Source organism: Suncus etruscus, chromosome X (assembly GCF_024139225.1).
Source record: "Suncus etruscus isolate mSunEtr1 chromosome X, mSunEtr1.pri.cur, whole genome shotgun sequence".
NCBI classification, from domain to species: Eukaryota; Metazoa; Chordata; class Mammalia; order Eulipotyphla; family Soricidae; genus Suncus; species Suncus etruscus.
The window spans coordinates 55,901,923-55,926,677 of NC_064868.1; the positions used below are offsets into that span (position 1 = coordinate 55,901,923).

At 38.5% G+C, this 24,755-nt stretch overlaps 1 protein-coding gene across 4 annotated transcripts in view; it reads right to left on the minus strand.

Annotated features, from left to right (window-relative positions):
• Window positions 1–24,755, minus strand: part of HUWE1 (HECT, UBA and WWE domain containing E3 ubiquitin protein ligase 1) — a 170,016-nt gene that overhangs the window by 131,976 nt on the left and 13,285 nt on the right. For all 4 annotated transcript variants that reach the window (XM_049767129.1, XM_049767132.1, XM_049767131.1 and 1 more), the window contains 3 exons: window positions 5,603–5,671; window positions 1,555–1,653; window positions 387–593 (listed from right to left, as the gene is read on the minus strand). In XM_049767129.1, the coding sequence (XP_049623086.1) occupies window positions 387–593; window positions 1,555–1,653; window positions 5,603–5,647 (351 nt within the window). In that variant the 5' untranslated portion in view covers window positions 5,648–5,671. The remainder of the gene's footprint in view (window positions 1–386; window positions 594–1,554; window positions 1,654–5,602; window positions 5,672–24,755) is intronic.

Sequence of the window (24,755 nt, forward strand, 5' to 3'; positions counted from 1 at the left end):
TCTAACTGTTCAAAATAATCTGGGACTGATCTAACAATTAGGGACAAAATTAATCTCTGCAAATTCAATACATGTTTCACCACAGTAATTCTTGAACCCTGAAAAGCAAAGTGAAGGCAACAGTTAAGAACTTTCCTATTGGGGTCAAGGAGGTAATTAAAAAAGGCAGGAGGACTAAGTACAAGCCTCAAATAAACATAAAGTATATAAAATATACCTTCCCATTAATCTCATTAATCCCTTATGCATCCTACCATTGTTTTTGATAATGGAAAACCCAAAACTTCATAATGAAAAGCACTATCAGAGAAAAATAGCAATTTGTTTACTTTTGGAGAAGAGCAATTCTACTTATGAAGAGTAACACAGGTTTTAATTTCTCCTACCTCTATGGAGCTGTACAGATGCCGAGAGAAGCTGTATTCAATAAGCAAGGCTGTGAAGTTCAACACAGCCAAAAGAAGCATTTTCAGTTGTTCTCTTTCTGGTCTATCACATACGAGCATCCATGACATATTCTCCACAGTCTGCCCAGCATCTGAGAGAATTCCATCAAAGCGGTCCAAAAGGTCCACCCAATGATATAACTCACACTAGATTGCAGGAGAGAAAAAAATATTTAAATAAGGCAAAAATGCTGTGTGGGTATTTTTTTTTCCTACTGTTACAGTTTGTTTGTTGGGCCACACCAGGGGGCGCTCAGGAGTTAATCCTGGCAGGCACAGGGTAACATGTGGAATGCCAGCTATCAAATCAGGTTCAGCCTCACTTTCACTCCCCAGTGTATGAGTGCTTTTTTTGGCTAAGCTTTGATACACTGCCTTGCTGATCAAAACAACCTTTCTTCTCATCTTTGTATATCCCACAAATAAAATCTGTATTCTTAGTCAAATGGCTGAGTTTTTCTGTTCTACCAATCAGGATTTGTGTTAACAGCAGTCAATACTATAAAATTCCTAACAGGATCTCAGGAGAGAGCATTTTGGCTATCTTTTTTACCATGTAAAAATTTCAACTCTTCCTGTCAGAGCCAATTTTATCAACTTTTTTAGCATTTTATTTATAAACAAAATAATTCTGAACTAAAAATTCTTAACTAAAATTAACATTTAAAACTAAAATGTTTGGGTTTTTTTGTTTGTTTCTGAGTTTTTGAGCCACACCCAGTGGCATTCAGAGGTTACTCCTGAATTTGCACTCCTGGAAGGCTTGGGGAATCATATGAGATGCTGGGGATTGAACCCAGGTTGACAGCGTGTAAGGCAAACACCCTACTGCTGTGCTATCACTCTGTCCCCCTATGGTTTGGATTCTTTATCATCACCTAAGTAAAAATTCTCATCCTCAGAAACATACTCCTTTTACATTCTTTTCCTTCAAAAATTTTGGTAAACATTAACAAGCTAAATAAGCAGAAGATAAATACTAGTCTATTAACTATGCTACTACAACACATAATTTTTAAATTAAGCTACCTTATTGTGGTTGTTCCAGTATCAGGGCTAAAGAAAAAGATATCCAAAGTCCTGACTTTTGGAATCATGGATTACATACCTTCCCAATGTTCCATGTTTTGATTTGCTGCAGTTCCAAGAGTAGTTGTTCATCATTACAAACTTTTAGTTTTTCTATTAAAGCTCTGCAATCTGCAGGCTAAAAAAAATAAATATTCACAAAAGGTGTTAATATTCACAAAAGATGGTAATAAAGTAATAAATAAAACAAAAGAATAATAATCCTTATGCCAATATTTACTAACTTTTGATATAAATTACTACTTAAGCAAAGTAGAAATTTACCAGATTATCACTTGGGACTACAATGGAAATCTAGTAACAAAACAACCCATCTGTGCAATTTCTTATAATCTCTAGATAAACCTGTAGATGTTGACAAACTACTAAAAGTATACAGAAAAATGAAATAGAATAAAAATGTAAGACTACCAAAGTCTAGCCAGAATGCCTGATAAAGTATACTGAATTAGAGGAATACTGAAATGTCCTACAGAATTCAATTAAAACTGAAGATTTAGCAATGGTTGATTTTTCTACAACAGTAAAGCTTCCAATTATATATAGGAGAGCTAGAAGTTCTAAATTTTGCATAACCAGGGCCCCATACTTACTTAGGATTCCCATTTCCATACATTCCTGCTCTCTCTTAACTGATGAAAGGGCCCTGCTTGTCAGGTTAAAAATTGTGGACTGAGAGGTCTATGTTTCTGAAAGCAGAGGGTAGGTAAAGGATAGGGACTAGAACAAGTCTCTACAAGCAGACGGTAACTGAAAGTGATTACATTTGCTCTGTGAAGTCTAATGCTATGCAGTAATGTATCAATTTGGAACCAAAATTTAGTTTCAAGTTTTAGGTTGGCATTTACTGAAATGATCAACTCCAACTTCAGCCAGTTTTTTCTTACCAGGAAAACAAAACTAATAGCTGCCTCAGAAAAGTAAAGCTCAAATGTCTTCTACACATACGTAAATACCTCATATTAAAATAATTTATAATCAAGCGGGACAGCATACAATTACAAAGACATATGGGTTTGGAGTTAGTTTGTAAGCTGTCACTTTCAAACTCTATCTTCTTTCGAGAGGTGAAATAAGAACACACGAGGCCCGGAGAGATAGCACAGTGGCGTTTGCCTTGCAAGCAGCCGATCCAGGACCAAAGATGGTTGGTTCCAATCCCGGTGTCCCATATGGTCCCCTGTGCCTGCCAGGAGCTATTTCTGAGCAGACAGCCAGGAGTAACCCCTGAGCAACGCCGGGTGTGGCCCAAACACACACACACACACACACACACACACACACACACACACACACACACGCAGCAATGGTATTTTGAGATTTAAACTGGGTGATGTTGGTTATTTTTAGTACCCAAGTCATAACATAAAAGTTTCAATTAAAGATGGTTTTCTTAAAACATGTCTGAAGAGTTCTCACCTTTCAAATTAAATACTAAGAGCTACCTCAAATGTTTGTGATATGTGTATAAAATCTCTCCAAAAACTGGTATGATTTGTCCTTCCTCTTATTTAAGTTATATGTTGATAAAGAAGCATAGACAAATAACAGGGGAATCTAAATCACCTGCCTCAATTTGTGACCAATGAACCTACCAAACCTTAAGATTAAATATATCACTTCAACTGAATGGAATGTACCTATACAAATCCAGTTTTATGATTGTATTGACTAGATAGCTCCAGTTTCATAAACATTTGGCTTTTATTATTAACATTTGCATTTTATTATCATTCAGTCTTGTCAAGGTTCAGGAAAAAAAATCCAGAGGTTGGACCAGGTTGAGTACACAGGCCCCAGTTCCAACAAACTTAATTCCTGAGCTCTGTGCCAAGAGTAAGTTCTGAACTGCTGGGTATATGGGTCCAAAAACAAACAAACAAACAAAAAACAAATAAGACCTACCAAAAGCTGTTTCTTTCTGAAAATTAGAACATGTTGTTGGCAAACAAGGACAAAACACTACCGTTTTCTTTGCAATTCTAACAGGGCTTGTGATAGTCATGACAAGGCATGACTTTACACACACACACACACACACACACACACACACACACACAAAACCTCCTTTTGTGGGTACTTTATTCTCTTATACCAATGTCACTGTTTTAATTTGTAGGTTTTTTTGCACTGTCAGGGACGAAACTCAGGACATCACACATGCAAGGCAGGTAGGTGCTCCACCACTGAGCCAGATTCCTCCCTTAACCCTAATTTTGTATTTTTCTTTCTGCTCCCCAGCTTTAATGAAATTTGATTATATAACTGTTAAAAATTCTAGATGCCAATATATATCAAAAACAAATTTAAAATAAAATTAAAGTATCTTCAACAAATATGAAATTTTAATATGAAAATAAACAGACATTTCAGGGGCCAGGGATGTGGCTCTGTGGTAGAGCACTTGCTTTGCATGTGTGAGGCCCTGAATTTGAGTCCCTGTATTGCACGATCCCTCAAACACTGCCAGGAGCAACCCACAGCAGCAAGCCAAGAGCAGCCCCCAGCCCTGCTGGATGTGGCCCAAAAGCCAAAAATAAAATAAAACAAATAAGACATTTTAAAAAGCAGACACCCAATATTCAAGTACAAACTAACACAAACTGATAACTTATCAATTAGATCAGTGAAATATTTACCATTAAAACTTTTTAAGATATTCTGAATACTGTAGAATATAAAACAGTACTTCTCATAATCATTCATTAGTGTAATAGTGAGTGAAAGTAGTACTCTTACTACTCACACATCATCATAACTATTTGAAGTATTGCCGGACGAAATACAGAAAATGTTAATAGTGATATCCCAGGTATCAATGCCTTCCCAGGTAAATAATTAGTGGGGTTTTTTTTAACAGTTAAAAAACCAAGTGGCCTGAATTGAGGGAATGAACTGATTATATAATGAACACTTTGCTAAACAGCTACCTCAGATAAAATTGGGAATAAAAAACATTGTTTTATAGCTGTGGAAATGAGTCCCAGTCAAAACAAAAATCAAGTAATATTCAAATATGCCTAATCATAAGCCTAGTACTCCATGATGTCTGTAGGGTCAAACAGTATTTTCTTAACCTCAAAATGCAGTTTAAAAATTACCTGATGAATGAAAGACTTAAGCTTAGATTTCTACTACTGTGTCATTATCAATTGACATGATGGCCCACCTCTCAAAATGTACAGGTATAAAAATCAACAGGAAAACCAAAAGAAAAGTATGATTAAACATGTAGTAAAGAAAAGAATTGCCAATTTCATAATCTAGCAAATAAAGTTGAGATCCCACAAGTACAAACAGAATTTAAATATACATACACTATTTCCATTATATATATTTTGCCTTTCAATGCATAGGAATACCAGACAGCCTACTTCAGGTATAAGTTCTCAAGTAATATCATTTCATTATAATTCTAACAGGAAAAATAGTCTGGGCCTGGGTAACTATTTGTGTGGAGCCTGAACATTCTACCTAAGTTTATGTGGGTTTTCATATACATATCAAAGATGTGTACATTAGGTTAACATGTATAAATTATCTCATTTGGAGTGAAAGTTGGTACATGAGAGTTAATACCTTGCAAAGGAATGTCATTTTGTCCAGGATGCTTTCCACCCTACACTCTGAAATTTATCGAATTGTCTCTGGCCATCCAAATCTGGATATACAGAGTTAGAACATGATTAAAAGTACTGCTTAATATTTAGTGACTAGCATTCTAATGATTTTGGTAATATTTTGTGACATATATTTGGCAGGAATTTTTGTTTATATTAGCCTTTGAAAAAAGTGGTATATATCATTCTGCTTAAAGGTTGTAGCTTTCAAGAACCTACTCACATTAAGTGAGAACTTACCAGTACATAAAGATACAAATTCTATTTCCACTGATCAAATATTTAATCAAAGGAAATTTGTTTCAAGACGAGTTGCTGTTTCACTGAAATTTTTTATGTAAGTGATATGTATAGGTACATACATACTGAATGATTTGTATAGGTACACTGAAAGCAATAATTTTTCCTGAAAAAAAATATAAGCAGAGCAAACTTTTGCATACTTACAGCCTCGGTAGGTGTCTTTTTCAGTTTAGTTCTGTCTACTTTCATGTTTTCAATTTTCTGCTTTATAATCTGAAATGAAAATCCCCAAAGAGAGAAGTTGCAGTTTTCTGTGAACATATACAAAGCAGAATGAAAAATGTCTAACTCTACAATTATGATGTAATGCTAAGTAAGAAGCACATAGATATAGACTTCTCTCTCTCTCTCTCTCTCTCTCTCTCTCTCTCATACACACACACACACACACACATACAAGACTGGCCTTCATCCAGTTTGCACAGGTCTGTAACCCATTTTAGACAAAGCTATGAAGCCCCTCTAAAATGTTAAAATAAAACCAACAACATTGTAGACATACAAAGATAGTCACAACAAAATAAAAAGTAGAATTCCGTATCTAAATAAATCAGCTCAGAATGGGTATGTATTAAGATAGAAACACAGATACCCCCCAAAGAAGTGAGATACAAATAAACTCACTAAAAAAATCCTGAGCAGAGTATACGATCATTTTACTACAGCTTTATAATTTGAAGGTGCAAAAATTAAAAACAATTGTATTAGAGCAATAATATTAAATCTAAGTCTGATCTCCAATAACAACTAGATAGTTCAGATGCCATGGCCAATATATAGGAAGAAATCAAAATTTTTTCCATTAACAACTAAGATACATAAATAAAATGGTGAACTATAGGCTCTTTATTTTACCAAGGGCTCTGCTAAAATGGCTTTACTAGATAGCTATCATTGGAGGTCAGTATCTTTCCCAAGAAGACATACATATTTATAAAGTTCACTAATCAAATATATAAATTTTAGGCAGCTTTTTATTAAGAAGTGATTTGATGAGGCCGTAAAGATAGCACAGAGGTAGGGCGTTTGCCTTGCAAGAGGCTGATCCAGGACCAACAGTAGTTTGAATTCTGGCATCCTATATGGTCCTCGTGCTTGCCAGGAGTGATTTCTAAGCAGAGAGCTAGGAGTAACTCCTGATCGACGCCGGGTGTGGCCCAAAAACAAAAACAAACAACAAAAAGAAGTGATTCAATATAGAACTATAGAAATATATGGTCAGCATTCGTTTTAAGGAATGGGATTTCAGTAAAACCTGGTGAAACCCTATACTCTAAATTGATGCTATAACAATAAATCTTGGGAGGAGGTAAAAGTCCCCAGCTGTGCTTAGGGTCCAAGGAGCCACTCCCAAAATACTTCGACAGGAAATGTGTGCCTGGTTGATATGGTACTGTTTGGATCAGGGCTGTTTGAGGGCCAAAAAAACTGGTCCAAGTAGAGTTGAGGGGAAACATGCAGTGCTGAAGATAGAATCCAAGGCTGAGCATTCAAGATAAGTATTGCAAGTCTTTGAGGTATCACATCTGTCTCTAGAGAAAATTCTTGGAAGAAAAAAGATGTTTTTGATAACCATTTGGGGGTTTGTTTGTTTGACTGTTTTCTAACTTTTGGGGCAACACCCAGCAGCACTTAAGAGGTCAAATGCTGCTGGAGAATAAACCTTGTGTGTAAGAAAATTCACTACACCATCTCTCCAACTCTAATAATTCATGTTTCCAGTTTGAGACTCCAGTATGTGCTTCCTAAAATGACCTCAGCAACTAATATAAAATAAACAAATGATATAAACTCAAAATTATCCAAAATTAGGTGAGTGAAATTTGGATAATTTCAACAGTCTCAAAACACGTACAGGACTTGTTTGATAAAAACCACAAGCTGTGATGCTGGAGGAATAATACAGGAGGAAGATATTTTGTGAAGCTACTAGAGCCACCACCTGGTTCAAATCCTTGTTACCAGATATGGTCCTCCAAGCACCACAAATGGTCACTCCTGATCAGTCAGAAATAGCTCTTTAACAAGACTGGGAATAGCACCCAAAAATACAAACTGCTAATTTAAAATCAAAATTAAGACTCAAAAATATGGGGCCAGAGAGATAGCACAGTGGTAGGGCATTTGCCTTGCACATGGCCAACACAGGACGGACCCAGCTGGATTCCTGGCATCCCATATGGTCCCCCAGAGCCTGCTAGGAGCAATTTCTGAGCGTGGAGGCAGGAGTAACCTAACCCCTGATCACTTCCAGGTGTGACAAAGAAAGAAAAGAAAGAAAGAAGGAAATAGTAAGAATGAAGGAATCTAGGTTGCCCAAACACTATAGAACTACAACAGAGGGCTTCAAACAGATACAGCTTAATTGGGGATGTTTATGCTGTCTCTAGACGTTTAAAGCTACTGCTGGTAGCAAAATCTCTTCTAAGCAGTTCATATTTTTTTTTTTGGTTTTTGGGTCACACCCGGCGGTGCTCAGGGGTTACTCCTGGCTGTCTGCTCAGAAATAGCTCCTGGCAGGCACGGGGGACCATATGGGACACCGGGATTCGAACCAACCACCTTTGGTCCTGGATCGGCTGCTTGCAAGGCAAACACTGCTGTGCTATCTCTCCGGGCCCCAGATTTTTAATCAGTGGCTCTAGATGCAAAAGTTGCAACTGTGATCAATAGGTCCAGTACCCTAAGTGCTAAGAGTCCATGATGGGGCCAGAGATATAGCACAGTGGTGTTTGCCTTGTAAGCAGCCGATCCAGGACCAAAGGTGGTTGGTTCGAATCCCGGTGTCCCATATGGTCCCCCGTGCCTGCCAGGAGCTATTTCTGAGCAGACAGCCAGGAGTAACCCCTGAGCACTGCCGGGTGTGGCCCAAAAACCAAAAAAAAAAAAAAAGAGTTCCAAACTTTTTATTATCACATTCAGATGAAACACCTAATTTATAAACACACATCCCTGTAACAAGTTCAGTTAGACTAGTCTCTATATATTGTTAGCAAAAGATTAGTATCTACTCAGGCATCAATAAAGAACATTTCAAAGTTATTTAATTCAGTTTTTCTTTTCTAGACTACTGTCACAATGGGAACAGGGAGTATTTTTCAACTGCTCAGTGGGAGTTGAAACAGGCTACTTTATCATATATGTAAGATGTCATCTTCCCTACATTGCTATATGCTATAAGAAAATACATGTATCTGGGATACATTCTCCTACACTGTTGTATCTCATTATTCGAAATTTATTCTGAGATAAGATAGAATTCAAGGAAAGAAGTTAAGATTATCTGTCAAAATCAATAATGGCTTTATCAAAGACAACTAGGGAACAATGGGAGAGGAAGGTGGTTAAAATGAATGTGTTTGCTTTGCTTGAAGGAACCCTAAGTATAATCCTTGGCATAGACATTGATTGAGAAGACCCCCACAAATAGACTAGGGAATGAATTTCACTTAACTCTTAGATATGAAACAGATTAAAAAATCTCAGTAAATAAAAAACGACTATGGTAGTTGGTTGGTTACAGTAGACTCCAGTTCAATCATTGACATACAATTATTCAAGTATTCCCAACTGGAGGTTGCAAGCATTGTCAAAACTATCAAGCACCATCAGGCATTTACTCAGAAATGACTTGTTTTTGGTGGACTTCTAAAAATGTCTTGTATTGGAGTGGGTATACGAATACAGGCCCCCAAACAAACAATAAAAGATTTAGATTTACCAAAGAAAAGTCTCCTGGTCCGCAGAATGGTGGAATACAGTAAAAAAAAAAAAAGATGTAACAGCACCATATCCTTAGGTGTTCACATTGAGCCATAAGCCTAGTTAACAGGAGCCCTCTCTCTCTCTTTTTATTTTTTTTGGTTTTTGGGCCATACCTGGCGGTGCTCAGGGGTTACTACTGGCTATCTGCTCAGAAATAGCTCCTGGCAGGCACGGGGGACCATATAGGACACCGGGATTCGAACCAACCACCTTAGGTCCTGGATCGGCTGCTTGCAAGGCAAACACCGCTATGCTATCTCTCCGGGCCCGGGCCAACAGGAGCCCTCTTGAGCAACACTTCGTATACCCATTCCAATACAAGACATTTTTAGAAGTCCACCAAAAATAAGTCATTTCTGAGTAAATTCACAGAAAGGCTCACTATAGAACAACAAATATTATCAATATTATCTGCTAATAGGTATTCATTGCTAAACATGTTTAAAAAACATTAAAAAAAACTTATGAACCACCATCCATAGCTATTACAAAAAATACCTTGTTTTTAATTCTCTACTGTTTTCACTTCCACATTTACCCAAGCCCCATTTATTTTAAGGTTTGGATCATGAGTTTGTAGGATTTGCAGAAAAATAAGGCATACAATTAAAATGTTTTCAGAGAAGTCACCCTTTAAAAGGTGGCTCAGACCAAGTCATTGTCCCAAAGCTACTGAGACAGAGCTGCATATGGGTCCTCTAAGTGACTTACTCAGGACCAGCTCAGCTACACTATATGCCTCTAATGCCATGCATTTCTTCACCTCCTTATACAACAACACAAGCATAGAAAGGCAACCTTACTCTAGTCATTGGCCATGCAATACAAGAAATGTCTCGAATGCAAAAGCCACAAGATGAAAGGATATAGAACTGCAGCACACTTAGTGAGCAAAGATGGTATCTCTAAAGACTCAACCATTGTGAGAGGAAATGCTGATTATGTTCAAGTAACTCAAAGAATCTTTGGACCAGACAACCAATTTATGAAAGAAATGAGAAAACTTCTGAGAGGACATAATTGAAAAACTAGGTAGGTGACATGAAAAACTAACTGGAAGACTTAACTGTAGATTAACAGTTCCTGAGGACAGATGCAGTGAGCTCAAAGATGAGGTGGGTATCACCTCTAGGAACAGCCGGAGGAGCAAAGAAAGCCCGAAAATAAACATCTCACAAGAAAACTTTGGAAGGAATCAGAAAGGAGGAACACAAGAGTCATTGGGGTCCCAGAGGGCCAGGAAAACAACCCCTATGAAGAATCAATAGTTAAAGTTCACGGAGAAGGCATACACACATCCCGGAGGGCCAAAATGTACCAGGTAAAAAGAGACCTAAATAAAAATATACCAATGCACTTCCTTAGCAAAATGACAGAGCAATAAAGATATAAGATCAAAGAAGAAAATTGAGTGTGGGGCCGGGGAGATAGCACAGTGGTAGGGCATTTTCCTTGCACATGGCTGACCCTTGATGGACAGAGTTCTATTCCTGGCATCCCATATAATTCCAAGTCTGCCAGGAGTGATTTCTGAGTAGAGCCAAGAATAACCCCTGAGCATTGCCAGGTGTGGCCCCCAAACAAACAAACAAACAATAAAAGATTTAGATTTACCAAAGGAAAGTCTCCTGGTCCGCAGAATGGTGGAATACAGCAAAAAAATTTTTTTCCATGAAATAAAAGACCTGGGTTGGCAAGGCCTGCCCATTTGGTCACTGGAATTCAATACCCGGCACCCTATATGGTCCCTAAAGACTACCAGGAGTGATATCTGAGTGCAGAGGTGTAGAAATGAGTCCTGAGCAAAACAGGTATGAACCCTCAAAACACAAAAAATAATAAAATAAAATGTACTGAAAAATTTTTGAAGGCCATAGTAGCCATACTATCATAGATGACATAGACTTCAGGCTTAAAATTGTTATAAGAGACAGTACAGGTTATTTCTTAATGATTAAAAAATAAGTACATCACGAAAAACTCACACACCTGAACATATATGCACCCAAGGGAGCAGCAAAATGCTTAAAACCATTATTAAACTTAAAGACATTAATGCCAACACAACAATAGTTGGAGATGACTTCAACATCACCTCTCAATACACTGACTAGACTAAAAGTTTAGTAAGTTAATTTTAGGGGGACGGAGAGATAGCACAGCAATAGGGCACGCAGCTGATCCAGGACAAACAGCATCCCATATGGTTCCCTGAGCTTGCCAGGAGATATTTCTGAGAACAGAACAAGGAATAACCCCTGAGCTCAGCAAGGTGTGCCCCCCCCCCAAAAAAGAGAGGCTGGGGGTTAGTGTATACAAACACAACTATCCGTTTCCAAAAGGCAGAATATACATTCTTTTCCAAAACACATGGAATATTCTCCAAGGCAGACCACATGTTGGGACATGAAACTACTTCCAAGAGGATAGAAATTAACCACAAATAGAAATAGACACAAACCAAATACCTAAAAAGTAAAGAGATCAACCAGTGAGAAAGGAAATTAAGAGATTCCTGAAAAAAAAATGTGAGCACAACCTACCACAACTTATGGGATATAGCAAAATCAGTGTTGAAAGGTAAGTTCATAGCTATGCAAGCATTAATCAGGAAAGAAAAGGCCCAAATAAATAACTCGAGTGTACAACTTAAGAAACTGAAAACTGCAATTAAAAAGAGCCCAAAGCAAGCAGGAGGAAGTAAAAAAAATTTAAGATCAGAAATTAACAAACTGGGGCCGATAGGTGGCGCTAGAGGTAAGGTGTCTGCCTTGCAAGCAGAAATTGCCCCTGGCTTGGGGAGACCATATGGGATGCCAGGGGATCAAACCCAGGGTCCTTCCTTGGCTAGCGCTTACCTCTAGCGCCACCTCACCGGCCCCATCAAAAGTAATTTTTAAGGTGACTTACTTTTGTAGCCAGAAAGTCAGTCAAGTTAAGTAAAACCATTGCCTTGCATCCTACTGATCCAATTCCAAATCCATGGCACATGAGGTCCCCCAAATACTGTCAAGTTAATTCCTGAACACAGATCCAGGAACAGCCCCTGAGCACTTACTGGTGTGGTCCAACCACCATCCCAATAAAAATAAAAGTTGATTCCATTTTCTATGTTTATCACCTCTATTTGATCCAGTTAATAACTTTTTAGATGGTACACTATATAGACTGTGATATATACAGAGATATTTTCATAATATAGGGAGTTTCAATATAGAATCAACTTAAGAGCATAAGATACTCATTGCTTTCAAACCTGACTCAAGGATGTGCTATCCATATATATAATCTGATCTATATGTTCTGTACTCACATATTACCCATAGAACCTTGGCATGATTTTGATCTTTGAAATACCCCACATTCTTTCTGTAGAAGTACACCATTCTTCCCATTCAGTTTTGAATGCTAGTGCTTTCTGGTCCGCAGATGATGTTTTTTTTTTTTTTTTTGGTTTTTGGGCCACACCCTGTGACGCTCAGGGGTTACTCCTGGCTATGCGCTCAGAAGTTGCTCCTGGCTTCTTGGGGGACCATATGGGACGCCGGGGGATCGAACCGCGGTCCGTCCTAGGCTAGCGCAGGCAAGGCAGGCACCTTACCTCCAGCGCCACCGCCCGGCCCCAGATGATGTTAAGTGTTATTCCCACTGTAAGGCTTCTATTCAAAGTACTACAAATCTCCAAATCCATTCCACAGATGAGGAACTGACTTATTTTCAATGGGGAGGGGGTCAAACCATATCCACACACACAAGACATCTCTTTCTAAACCTAAAATCTGTTAAAATGTGTTAAAAGGAAATTACTCCCCACTCTTTATTAGAGCATGAAAATTTTTCTGCCTTCTGCATTTTTTTCTTGTGAAATAAATAAAATTTGTAAGGAAAGAAAAAAAATTGACAAACTCTTAGCTAGACTAACCAAGAAAGAAAAAACTCAAAGCTGGGAATATAGCTCAGTGAAGCACAACATGACTTGCACGTATGAGACCTGAATATAATCTACAGCACAGTAAAACACAAAAAACCCTAAAAACCTAAATTAAAAATGAAAGAGGAGTATACCATAGTTAACTAAAAATGAATCCATATACTATGATACATAGTATAATATATATATGAAGGAACTAAGTACAATATGAACACTATTATACCAACCAATTTCACAGTCTCGAACAGAGTAACTGCTAAAGATGAAATAGAAAATCTACACAAATTACCAAAATAAAGAATAAATAAAAACTCTCCATCAAACTGATTCATTACTTTATGGTGAATTGTATCAAATACTTAAAAATTCACTTTTATCACACCTATTCAAACTCTGCTCCACTCTAAAAAGAAAATAAAACTAAGAGAAAGGAATACTTCCTAAACCCAGTAAAGAATGCCAACGTTATCCTGAAAACTTCACATCTGTCAGAATGGCTATCATAAGAAAAAAATAAAACAAAACAATTGTGAAGACAAAGCTGTAAGAGAACCTTGTGCATTATTATGCAAATTATAATGCAAATTGTGTAGCTCCATGGAGGTTCCTCAATAAGTTAAAAATGTAAGTATCCTATAACCAATTATACTTCTATATACATATGAATAAATACAAAAGAATATGAAATTAAGAGTATTATCTGAATTAGTGCTCTTAATAACTAAGCAACGAAAGAAAGTCAGTGTCCACTGATAAATGAATTAATGGTGGGTATAAATAAACATACACAAAATTAATAGAATATTAGGGGCCGGGCGGTGGCGCTGGAGGTAAGGTGCCTGCCTTGCCTGCGCTAGCATAGGACGGACCGCGGTTCGATCCCCCGGCGTCCCATATGGTCCCCCAAGCCAGGAGCGACTTCTGAGCGCATAGCCAGGAGTAACCCCTGAGCGTCACCGGGTGTGGCCCAAAAACCAAAAAAAAAAAAAAAAAAAAAAGAATATTATTTAGCTACACAAATATAAACCTTACCATATTGAGGACAATTTGCTAAATGAGAAAGTTAAAACAAAGAAAAATATATAAACTCACAAGTGGAATAAAAAAATACCCTAAACTTTTGGATACAGAAAACATACTGGTGATTATTTCAATAGAGCTACAGGATGGAAAATATAGGCAAAATAGGTGACAAATCAGATGCCATGGTCTAACACAAAACATGGTTAACATCCCTAATACTGAACTACATTTTTGTTTGTATTTGGGTCATACCCAGCAGTGCTCAGGGGTTACTCCTGGCTCCCCATGCTCAGAAATCACTCCTGGCAGGCTTGGGGGGACCATATGGGATGTCGGGATTCAAACCACCATCTCTGCATGCAAGGCAAATGCCCTACCTCCATACTATCTCTCCATCCCCTGAACTACTTATTTTTAAAGTTGCTCCACCTAGTAGTGATGTTCAGGTTTATTCCCAGTGGAATTTTGGGAGACCAAGCTATGGCTGGGACTAAACCAATTTCTTTCATTCACATGCAAATAATACACTTGCCCTTTGACCATCTCCTCAGCACTGAGAGCAGACTTTCAAAGTTCTCAGAAACAAAAAACTGCATAGTGATGGTTGATACTCATTTTGAAGTTTTGCCCCCCCCCCCAGGTCATACTTGATGGTGCTCACTGGACCACATGGGATGCTGAGGTCTAAAGCCAAGTAAGCAACATATAAGGCAAATGCCCTAACTGCTATTATCTCTCAAGCTCTGATAATCATTTTGAAGATTTGGCGATGGAGTAGAAACTTCTTGGGTTGGAAACCCATACCTGACAAACACTATGTAAAATATTAATTAATTATGGGTTTCTCTAAAGTGGAAAAGCAAAAACACAAGAGATGTGAGACTCATGTTCAAGGGAGTACACAGGCTTAAGAGCAAGTCTAAATGTCTAAGCTTTGGTCATTTGTGACTCACTCATAAATTGACTTTAAGGTAATTGTTAAGATAGGAAAGCATAAATAACAATCCTGTTCATTATTACTGAAGCTGGGTAATGGGTACATAAAGATTCCTTATTTTGTTTTCTATTTGTATGTTTGAAGATCTTGGGAGTTAAAAATATTTTCAATCTGTTTATCCTGCCAGATTTCTTCATTCCATCCTCTGCACTCTTTCAGTCAAGCTATATTTATCTTTAGATCCATGTCACCTGCACAAAACGGTAATTAAATAGATTGGACTAGTAAATGTTCATCAAGACTTTATAAGTCCAAGTTGCATTAAACTCCATTTCTCATTTTAAAAATGAGAGAGGGTACAAAGTGACAGTGCAGAAGGTAGGGCATTTGCCTTACACCTGGCCAACCCAGGTTCAATGCCTGGTATAAATCTATGTCACCTGCACAGAAACGGTAATTAAATAGATTAGACTACAGAATGTTCATCAAAACTAAAAATTCCAAGTTGCATTAAACTTTCATTTCTCATTTTAAAAATGAGGGAGGGCACAAAGTGACAGTACAGAGGATAGGCCATTTGCCTTGCACCTGGCTAACCCAGGTTCAATGCCTGGTATTCCATTTGGCCCCAAGCATACCAGGAATAATTCCTGATGCAGAGCCAGGAATAACACATGGGCATAGCTGTATGTGCCCCCCCCCCAAAAAAAAATTTTGGTGGTCATCAGGCTGGAAGATCAAGTCTAAATGTCTAAGCTTTGGTCATTGTGACTCATTTATAAATCGACTTTAAAATAATTGTTAAGATATGAAAGCATAAATAACAATCCTGTTCATTACTGAAGTTGGGTAACAGGTACAACACTCCTTGCAGTGTTGGGGGACCATAGATGGTGATGGGAATTAAACCTAGTCAGCCATGTTCAAGGCAAGTGTCTTACTCACAGTACTATCTCTGACCCTCTTGGTAAAATTTTTTAGAAATTTTAAAATTTAAGAAAATCAATTTATATGATTCATTTGGCTTACATTTTTCCATTTAAAGTTATGAACAAACTATATCCAGACTATGAGATAGCCAGGTGTAAAATTTTCGAAAAGTGGGGCTGATAAGGTGTTTACTTTGCACATGCATGGTCTGGGTTCAATCCCTGGCATCCCATTGGTCTCCTGAACACTGCCAGGTATATCTCAAAAACAAGCAAAACATTTACAGAGGGCCAGAGACAATACAAAGGATAAAGTGTTTTGCATAGCATGTGGCTGAAGCTGCACCCCTCATCTGAATCCCAAGACTAAATATGGTGCCCCAGAACAGTCAGGCAATGCCCCTAATCAGAATCTGGTATAACCAAAACAAACAAGGTTTAAATTTTTCAAAGGAAAATTAGAAAGTGTTGAAATTGGGCCCAAAGAGATAGCACAGTGGCGTTTGCCTTGCAAGCAGCCGATCCAGGACCAAAGGTGGTTGGTTCGAATCCCGGTGTCCCATATGGTCCCCCGTGCCTGCCAGGAGCTATTTCTGAGCAGACAGCCAGAAGTAACCCCTGAGCATCGCCGGGTGTGGCCCAAAAACCAAAAAAAAAAAAAAAAAAAAAGTGTTGAAATTAAAATAACCAGCCAGTAACCAAAATACAATAATAATTTCTTAGTACCAAAACTGGTTACAAGATTTAAACAGCATATATCATAAATCTTCATAACACAAACCTTAAACCTATTTTCTTTTTCTTTTTCTTTTTTTTTTTTTGGTTTTTCGGACCACACCCATTTGATGCTAAGCGCTCAGAAATTGCCCCTGGCTTGGGGTGACCATATGGGATGCCAGGGGATTGAACCGTGGTCCTTCCTTGGCTAGCGCTTGCAAGGCAGACACCTTACCTCTAGCGCCATCTTGCTGGCCCCTATTTTCTTTTTCTAAAGTGTGGCTACCTCCATCGACCAATGGAGGCCATGGAGGTCACCAGTGCTACACAAAAGTGCTGAGAGGGGAGGGCAAGCAGTGGCAGGAACAGAACCTGGTTTGCATATATTAGACATAATGTGTTCTTACCATGTGAATTATCACTTGGTCCAGGTCCTATTGACTTAAAAAATTAGTTTCTAGGGGCTGGAGAGATGGCATGGAGGTAAGACGTTTGCCTTGCATGCAGAAGGACGGTGGTTCGAATCCTGGCATCCCATATAATCCCCTGTGCCTGCCAGGGGCGATTTCTGAGCATAGAGCCAGGAGTAACCCCTGAGCACTGCCGGGTGTGACCCAAAAAAAAATTAGTTTCTAGAGATTAAGTTTGCATAAAACATGTGTTTTGTTTTTGTTTTTTAGTTTTGGGCCACACTCAGTGATGCTCAGGGGTTACTCCTAGCTATGTGCTCAGAAATCACTCCTGGCTTAGGGCACTATATGGTATGCCAGGGGATCGAACCATGGTCTGCCCTAGGTCAGTCATGTGTAAGACAAATGCCCTACCACTGCATCATCATTCCGGTCCTTAAAGCAGATGATTTAGGCAAGTCAAACAATTATCGCAGCTTTCATCTTTGTGTGTAGACCTTTAATCTAGAAAACTATATATTAGTATAAAAACCAATAGCAATTTGCATACCCTGTATGGCAGATGAATAAAACTTAAGTTTTTTTTAATCCTACATGGAAAGATCACCATAAAAATTTAGGGGGCCAGAGAGATAGCATAGTGGTGTTTGCCTTGCAAGCAGCCAACCCAGGACCTAAGGTTGTTGGTTCGAATCCCGGCGTCCCATATGGTCCCCAGTGCCTGGCAGGAGCTATTTCTGAGCAGATAGCCAGGAGTAACCCCTGAGCACTGCCGGGTATGACCCAAAAACCAAAAAAAATTGAGGGGCCAGATAAAACATGTTGGGGCACTTGCCTTGTACATAGCTGATCCAGGTTTGATCCCCAACACCCTATATGCCCCCTCAAGCACTGCAAGGAGTTATCCTGAGTGCAAAGCCAGGAATAATCTCTGAGAAGAGATGGTGCAGTCTCCCAAAATTCTGAAATTCTAAGAATTTGCATGTTTATATATGCTTACAGGTTTTGTTGACAGAACTGACAGTCTATAGAACTAACCTGAAAAACACTTAGAATCACCCCACAGAAAGATCTTCAACACACTGCTTGACAAGATATTTTCACTTTCATTTATGAAATAGAGGTGCTGTATATCCCCTGAACTCACACTAATGGCTACTACCAACTACAATAAGGTCCAAGAAACGAAAGAAACTATACTATAGACTTTTCTGTTGTTTAGCTGTAATTCTCACACATGCAACATGTCTAAAGAGTAAACTCTTGTTTGGGTTTTGTGCAACACCTGATAAATTGTAATGCCTTGACACACTGACAATAGTGCTTTAATCTGTCATAATTAAACCACATTCAAGAGTGAGCCACTGGTGGCACATGACACTAACCTGTTAAATTTCTGATAAGTTATATCTCTATGGGGGAAAGAGCCCTAATGATGTATTTGCTATCATATGTGCTTATTATTCATTTTTAAATTAAAGATAAAAAATGAGATACACTATAGGCAGAAAGTCAAAAGTAGAGTTTGACAGTATAATGGAAAATTAGTAGTCAGTGAAAACTGGACTGAAACGCCTTGTATAAAAAGAAAAGAGATAGCACAGTGGTGTTTGCCTTGCAAGCAGCCAATCCAGGACCAAGTGGTTGGTTTGAATCCCGGTGTCCCATATGGTCCCCCGTGCCTGCCAGGAGCTAAGCTATTTCTGAGCAGACAGCAGGAGTAACCAAAAACCAAAAACCGAAAAAGAAAAAAAGAAAAAAAAGAAAAAAAGAAAAAGAAAAGGTATGTCTCTTAGGATTGACATGTAAACTGTTAAACCACATTATTATTCTATGTCTTTTGGTTACGGATTAAGAGAAAAACAATAGTGTTATACTAGATACCAGATATATACAAACTCTAACCAAAAGCAAAATAGTTCTCTCTCCGGCCCCCACAAATTAAATATTATGAATGAAAAGACTTCAAGTCCTGACAAAAGTTAAACCAAAATTTATGTGTTTGAAAGCTCCAGATCTCAATTTCAAATTATAGTTCTTCAAAGATTAGTCTACTTAGTAATACTGAAATTATGTAAGCAAAGTAAAAATAAGGTGAGTTTAAGCACTATTCCAATTATTATGAGCTGATTCAAATAAATTTGGGGAAAATGTCTTTAAAAAGACAAACTACTTGGGCTGGAGAGAGGGCATGGAGGTAATGCGTTTGCCTTGCATGTCAGTGGTTTGAATCCAGGCATCCTATATGGTCCCCCAAGCCTGCCAGGAGCAATTTCTGAGCATACAGCCAGGAGTAACCCCAGAGTGTTGCCAGGTGAGACCCCCCCCCCAAAAGACAAGCTATTTGTAACAATTATCCACATGGCAACAAATTCCTTTCAATATGAAAATAATGTCAATTAGAGTTTATTATGAGGATCAAATTAGTTCACTGTAGGGCCAGAGCATAGCACAGATGTAGTGTGTTTTCCTTGCACATGGTCAACCTGAATTTGATCTCTGGCATCCCATATGGTCTCCCAAGCCTACCAGGAGCGATTTCTGAGTGAAGAGCCAAGAGTAACCCCTGAGTGCCACTGGGTGTGTCGTTTCCCACCCACCCCCACCCCCGCCAAAAAATTAGTTTACTGGAAGCTTTAAAACAAAGTGTTTAGGGTTCAATTCCCCGGCATCCCATATGGTCCCCCCAAGCCAGGAGCGACTCCTGAGCACATAGCCAGGAGTAACCCCTGAATGTCATCGAGTGTGGCCCCCCAAAAAAGTGTTTAGGAAAAAATAGATCATGTTCCAACATACAGATAACACTGCCTGGGTAACTTTAACATACAATATGGCAAGTCACTTCTAATGTCTTTTAAATAAACCAATCAGGTGTTTAAAAACATGCCTCTAATATGAAAGAGAACTTCTGAAAATATAATAGCATGCAAAGAAACTTTTAAAGCTTTGTAATCAATTAACCATTATTTAAACCTTAGGACAAATTATACCTCATATAAATTGGAAATAAAAATAACCAACTGCCATTTGAAGCATTGTCCCCAAACCTTCAAGGCCAATATTAGGAGCTAAACATGAACAATGTAAATTATACTAAAATAAAACTCCTGTTAACAAGTTAGTTTTCTACATGGGAAAAAATTTCATTTTTAAGTTCCTTTTCTTTGAGTTTGGGGCCACAACTGGTGGTGCTTAGGGGTTATGAGATCCCAGGAATCAACCATTTGGCTGAATGCAAGACAAATAAATGCCCTACCCACAGTACTATCTCCATCCCCTTATGTTGCACTTTTAAAGAATCAAATATTCTTTTCAGGATGGAAAATATGATCTAATGCAAAGTCGTTTTGGTAAAAAAAAAAGTATGCAGCCACTTCCTATCATTAACTTAAAGCTAAACTATAAAAGTATTAGCTAACATAGGGAATCTAGGCAAAGGCCTTCCAAGAATAAACAAAACTAGAAAACATGAGAAAAAAGATTTGACTACATAAAACTCCAAAGCATAGGATAATACTAAAAATACACAATGTAGTCCAAAAAGTCAATCTGACTGAAAACCAACTAAAATGACCAGCAGTTTAATATAAACATTTTTGTTCATCATCACTAATTATAAAAATGCTATTCAAGGAGCCGGAGCAGTGGTACAACGGTAGGGTGCTTGTCCTGCATGTGGCTGACCTAGGACGGACCAGTTTGATTCTCGGCATCCCATATGGTCCCCCAAGCCACCAGAGTGTCACTGGGTCTGGCTCTAAAAAGCAAAAAAAAATGCTATTCAAGGGGCCTAAGATATAGTACAACAGGATGTTTGCCATTCAAACAGCTGACCTAGGGTCAATCCCTGGCCCCCCATATGATCCCCACTCCAAGCCCTCCAAAAGTGATCCCTGAGCACCACATGATACTCCCACAAATAAAAATGCTATTCAAGCCAAGGAGGTGCTAAGAAGATCAACAATATTGTTTTGGCAAATACATGTTTTCATATAAAAATATTCACAGATAATACTGGTAGAATAATTTTTATAGCCTTTCTAGGTCATTTTGGCAGTAATCTATAAAAAATTTAAATGGATGCCACCAGAAGAAACACAACTGCTAGATTTCAATCCAGAAAATGATTAAATCACAATAGATGTGATGCTACCAATTAAAAAGAATCAAAGTAAGCCATATCTCTAACACAAGTTTAAATTGATAACCATAGTTTGTGTACATGCTGAAAGGCGTAGCAGACCTGTTAACAGATTTCTGAGGTATAGTTTGAACTAAAGGAAATTTGCCTGAGCATGGCTAGATAATCCAGATTTGATGCCCAGAAGAGCCAGAAATAACCTTTGAACACTTCCTGGTATTGTCACAAAACCAACAACAACAAAATACACATCCACTTGGGAATGTATTGTAGAAAATGAAGTTTTGTTGTATTTTCTTTTCATTTTTTTTGTTTTTGTTTTTGGGTCATACCCGGCAGCGTTCAGGGGACCTTATGGGATGCCGGGGATTCGAACCACCGTCCTTCTGCATGCAAGGCAAACACACTACCTCCATGCAATCTCTCCGGCCCCTTTGTTGTATTTTCTGTACTAGTATTTTTACTAGATTCTCATTACTCTCCAGTAACTTTGTCTGTGCTGCTCCTGAATGATATACTCAACAGTGCTACGGAGGCCATGTGGTGCTGGGGATTGAATCATGGAGCATCTATGCATGCTAGACAGGCACCAGAACTATTTTAAAATTCTTAGAAACAAACGCTAACTCTACAGAATAGGTTGAGGTCTTCTAATAAAGTTTGCCATAGTTACATATCTACATACACACATATATAGCCATATATTATTTTTAACTTGCCATAATTCTCTAAAATAATAGCAGTGTAAGGATTGAGTCTTACCGTCACATCTCCCAAAACTATCAATTTCTTTGCAAATCTAACAGTTAAGAGATCTGATTTTTATGACCTGGCACAGGCCTCAGAAGAAAGGGCATTTTCCATTCACCCCTGAACCAGGGAAGCCATCCACGAAACATCCAGGTTTGTCTATCACATCAGCTGGAAGCAATCCTCTACCATGGAAGACCCTACCACTGCTCAGACATTGACCTGCTCAAAAGAGACTTCCCTTAACACTGAGAAGACTTAACAACAACGACCTGCTTATAGGACAGGGCTTCCTGCATTGCCCTTTAATGGTGAGGTGAAACGAGAGGACATTCTACATCCTGACTTCAATGTAGGATATGCAGATTCCAGGATATTTAATACAGAAACATAATACCAACAACAGAGACTGTGTGAAAAGTGTGTTGGCACTATGGACAATGTCTTGGATTGGACGAACTAACTTGCCTGGAGCCTAGAGTTGGGTCTTATGCCAGGAAACTTCAGGGGTAGGGTCTCTTTGTATTTAGGCCAAGGTTATTCCTTTCCATGCCTCTCATATTTTGGTGGGCCTATGCACACAACAATTGCCACTCTAACAGATTTTACTGTGCTCCTTTGACTCTAATCCTTTAAAAAAAAAAACACTTAAAATTTGAGGTTAGGGGCCGGGCGGTGGCGCTAAAGGAAGGTGCCTGCCTTGCCTGCGCTAACCTTGGACGGACCGCGGTTCGATCCCCCGGTGTCCCATATGGTCCCCCAAGCCAGGAGCAACTTCTGAGCACATAGCCAGGAGTAACCCCTGAGCGTTACTGGGTGTGGCCCAAAAACCAAAAAAAAAAAAAAATTTGAGGTTAACTTAAGCTAATATGCATGTACATGGAAATGTAAAAAATACTATGCCTCTAATGTTTAAGGAGTTACGTAAGTTTTATGGCTTTAGATTGCCTTGTGTGCTGTTAAGAAATATTATAATGTGTTACAATCTGGGGACTTGAGGGACAAAGTAACTGTACATGGATTCTGCTTTATTTATCTTAATGTTCTTTGGCTGAAAGTTCAAAGTTAAGATATCAGCAAGGGGACTTCTTCTGAGAATTATGTTACGGGTGATTGTCCTTCCACTGTAACTTTACCTTGTCCTCTTTCTTTGCATCTTTGTTCTCATAATTAAACATAAAAAAATAAAAAAAAGAGATCTGATTTTTTTTTTGGTTTTTGGGTCACACCCGGCGATGCTCAGGGGTTACTCCTGGCTGTCTGCTCAGAAATAGCTCCTGGCAGGCACGGGGGACCATATGGGACACCAGAATTCGAACCAACCACCTTTGGTCCTGGATCCGCTGCTTGCAAGGCAAACACCGCTGTGCTATCTCTCCGGGCCCGAGATCTGATTTTATTTTGTTTTGTTTTTTTTGGGTCACACCTGGCAACTCTCAGGGGTTCCTGGCTCTATGTTCAGAAATTGCTCCTGGCAGGCTCGGGGGATGACATGGGATGCTAGAATTCAAACCCCATATCTTCTGCATGAAAGGCAAATGCCTTACCTCCATGCTATCTCTCCGGCCCCAGAGATCTGATTTTTAATTTACATTTTTTATTTTTAGTTTGTTTCTTTTTAAAATTATTGGAGTATTTCCTTTGTAGGAAAAAAACCTATTACAGTTCCCCCACTAACTTAGTAATGAACTTGTTTTTAAATATGACTTTTTTGAAGTGCCAATATTCAAACTCAGAGCTTCAGACACATAAGAAAAATGCTTTGCAGCTCAGCCAAACCATTCTTTACCTAAATGTTATTCATGCACCACTCAATATATTTTAGGTAACTAAACTGTAAAAACAGGTTATTTACCTCATTTTAACCTACTACATATATTTATCTGTATATATATTATTACTAGTAATAAACAATACTTATTACAGTTACTAAGGTTACAGTACAAACTTCACGAAGAACAATGGGGGGCTGTGAGGTGGACTTGGATCAAGGTATCCAATGTAATACCATCAAAGATTTGGGTAAGACCCTAAGAAAATACTCTTGTGGAACATCTGGTTATCACCAGCCAGAAATAACCCAAAATAATAAAGGAACAAACTATATCCCACCCCACCACTAAAGATTCCCAACATAGATCTGAAAGCTCCAGACAGGTTTGCTAATTAAACATCCTTTAACCACTGAGGCTACTCAGTTGTTGGATAGGTAAAGTGAAATAGCACATTAAATAAATCACTACTGGTCACTTACAAATAAGGCATTTTCATCAGATGAGAACACCTTGTCCAAAATCACAGAATAAAGAGTCCAAGCCCTAGAATCAGAACTACTGTGGTGTTCTATGCTCTATTTACAATGGCTTTTTCAACCATTTCTATCTAAGTTCAAACTAAAAGGCTGGGGCTGGAGATATAGCATGGAGGTAAGGCGTTTACCTTTCATGCAGAAGGTCATCAGTTCGAATCCCGGCGTCCCATATGGTCCCCCGTGCCTGCTAGGAGCAATTTCTGAGCATGGAGCCAGGAAATACCCTGAGCACTGCCGGGTGTGACCCACAAAAAAAAAAATACTAAAAGGCTGGGGAAACTAAGAGGCAATTTTGGAGGGTAAGTGGGGGAAATTCAAATGGGGACTAGTGCAAAGTTCAAATTTATTTATGTCAAAGGAAATTTATTTAATGTTTAATCTCA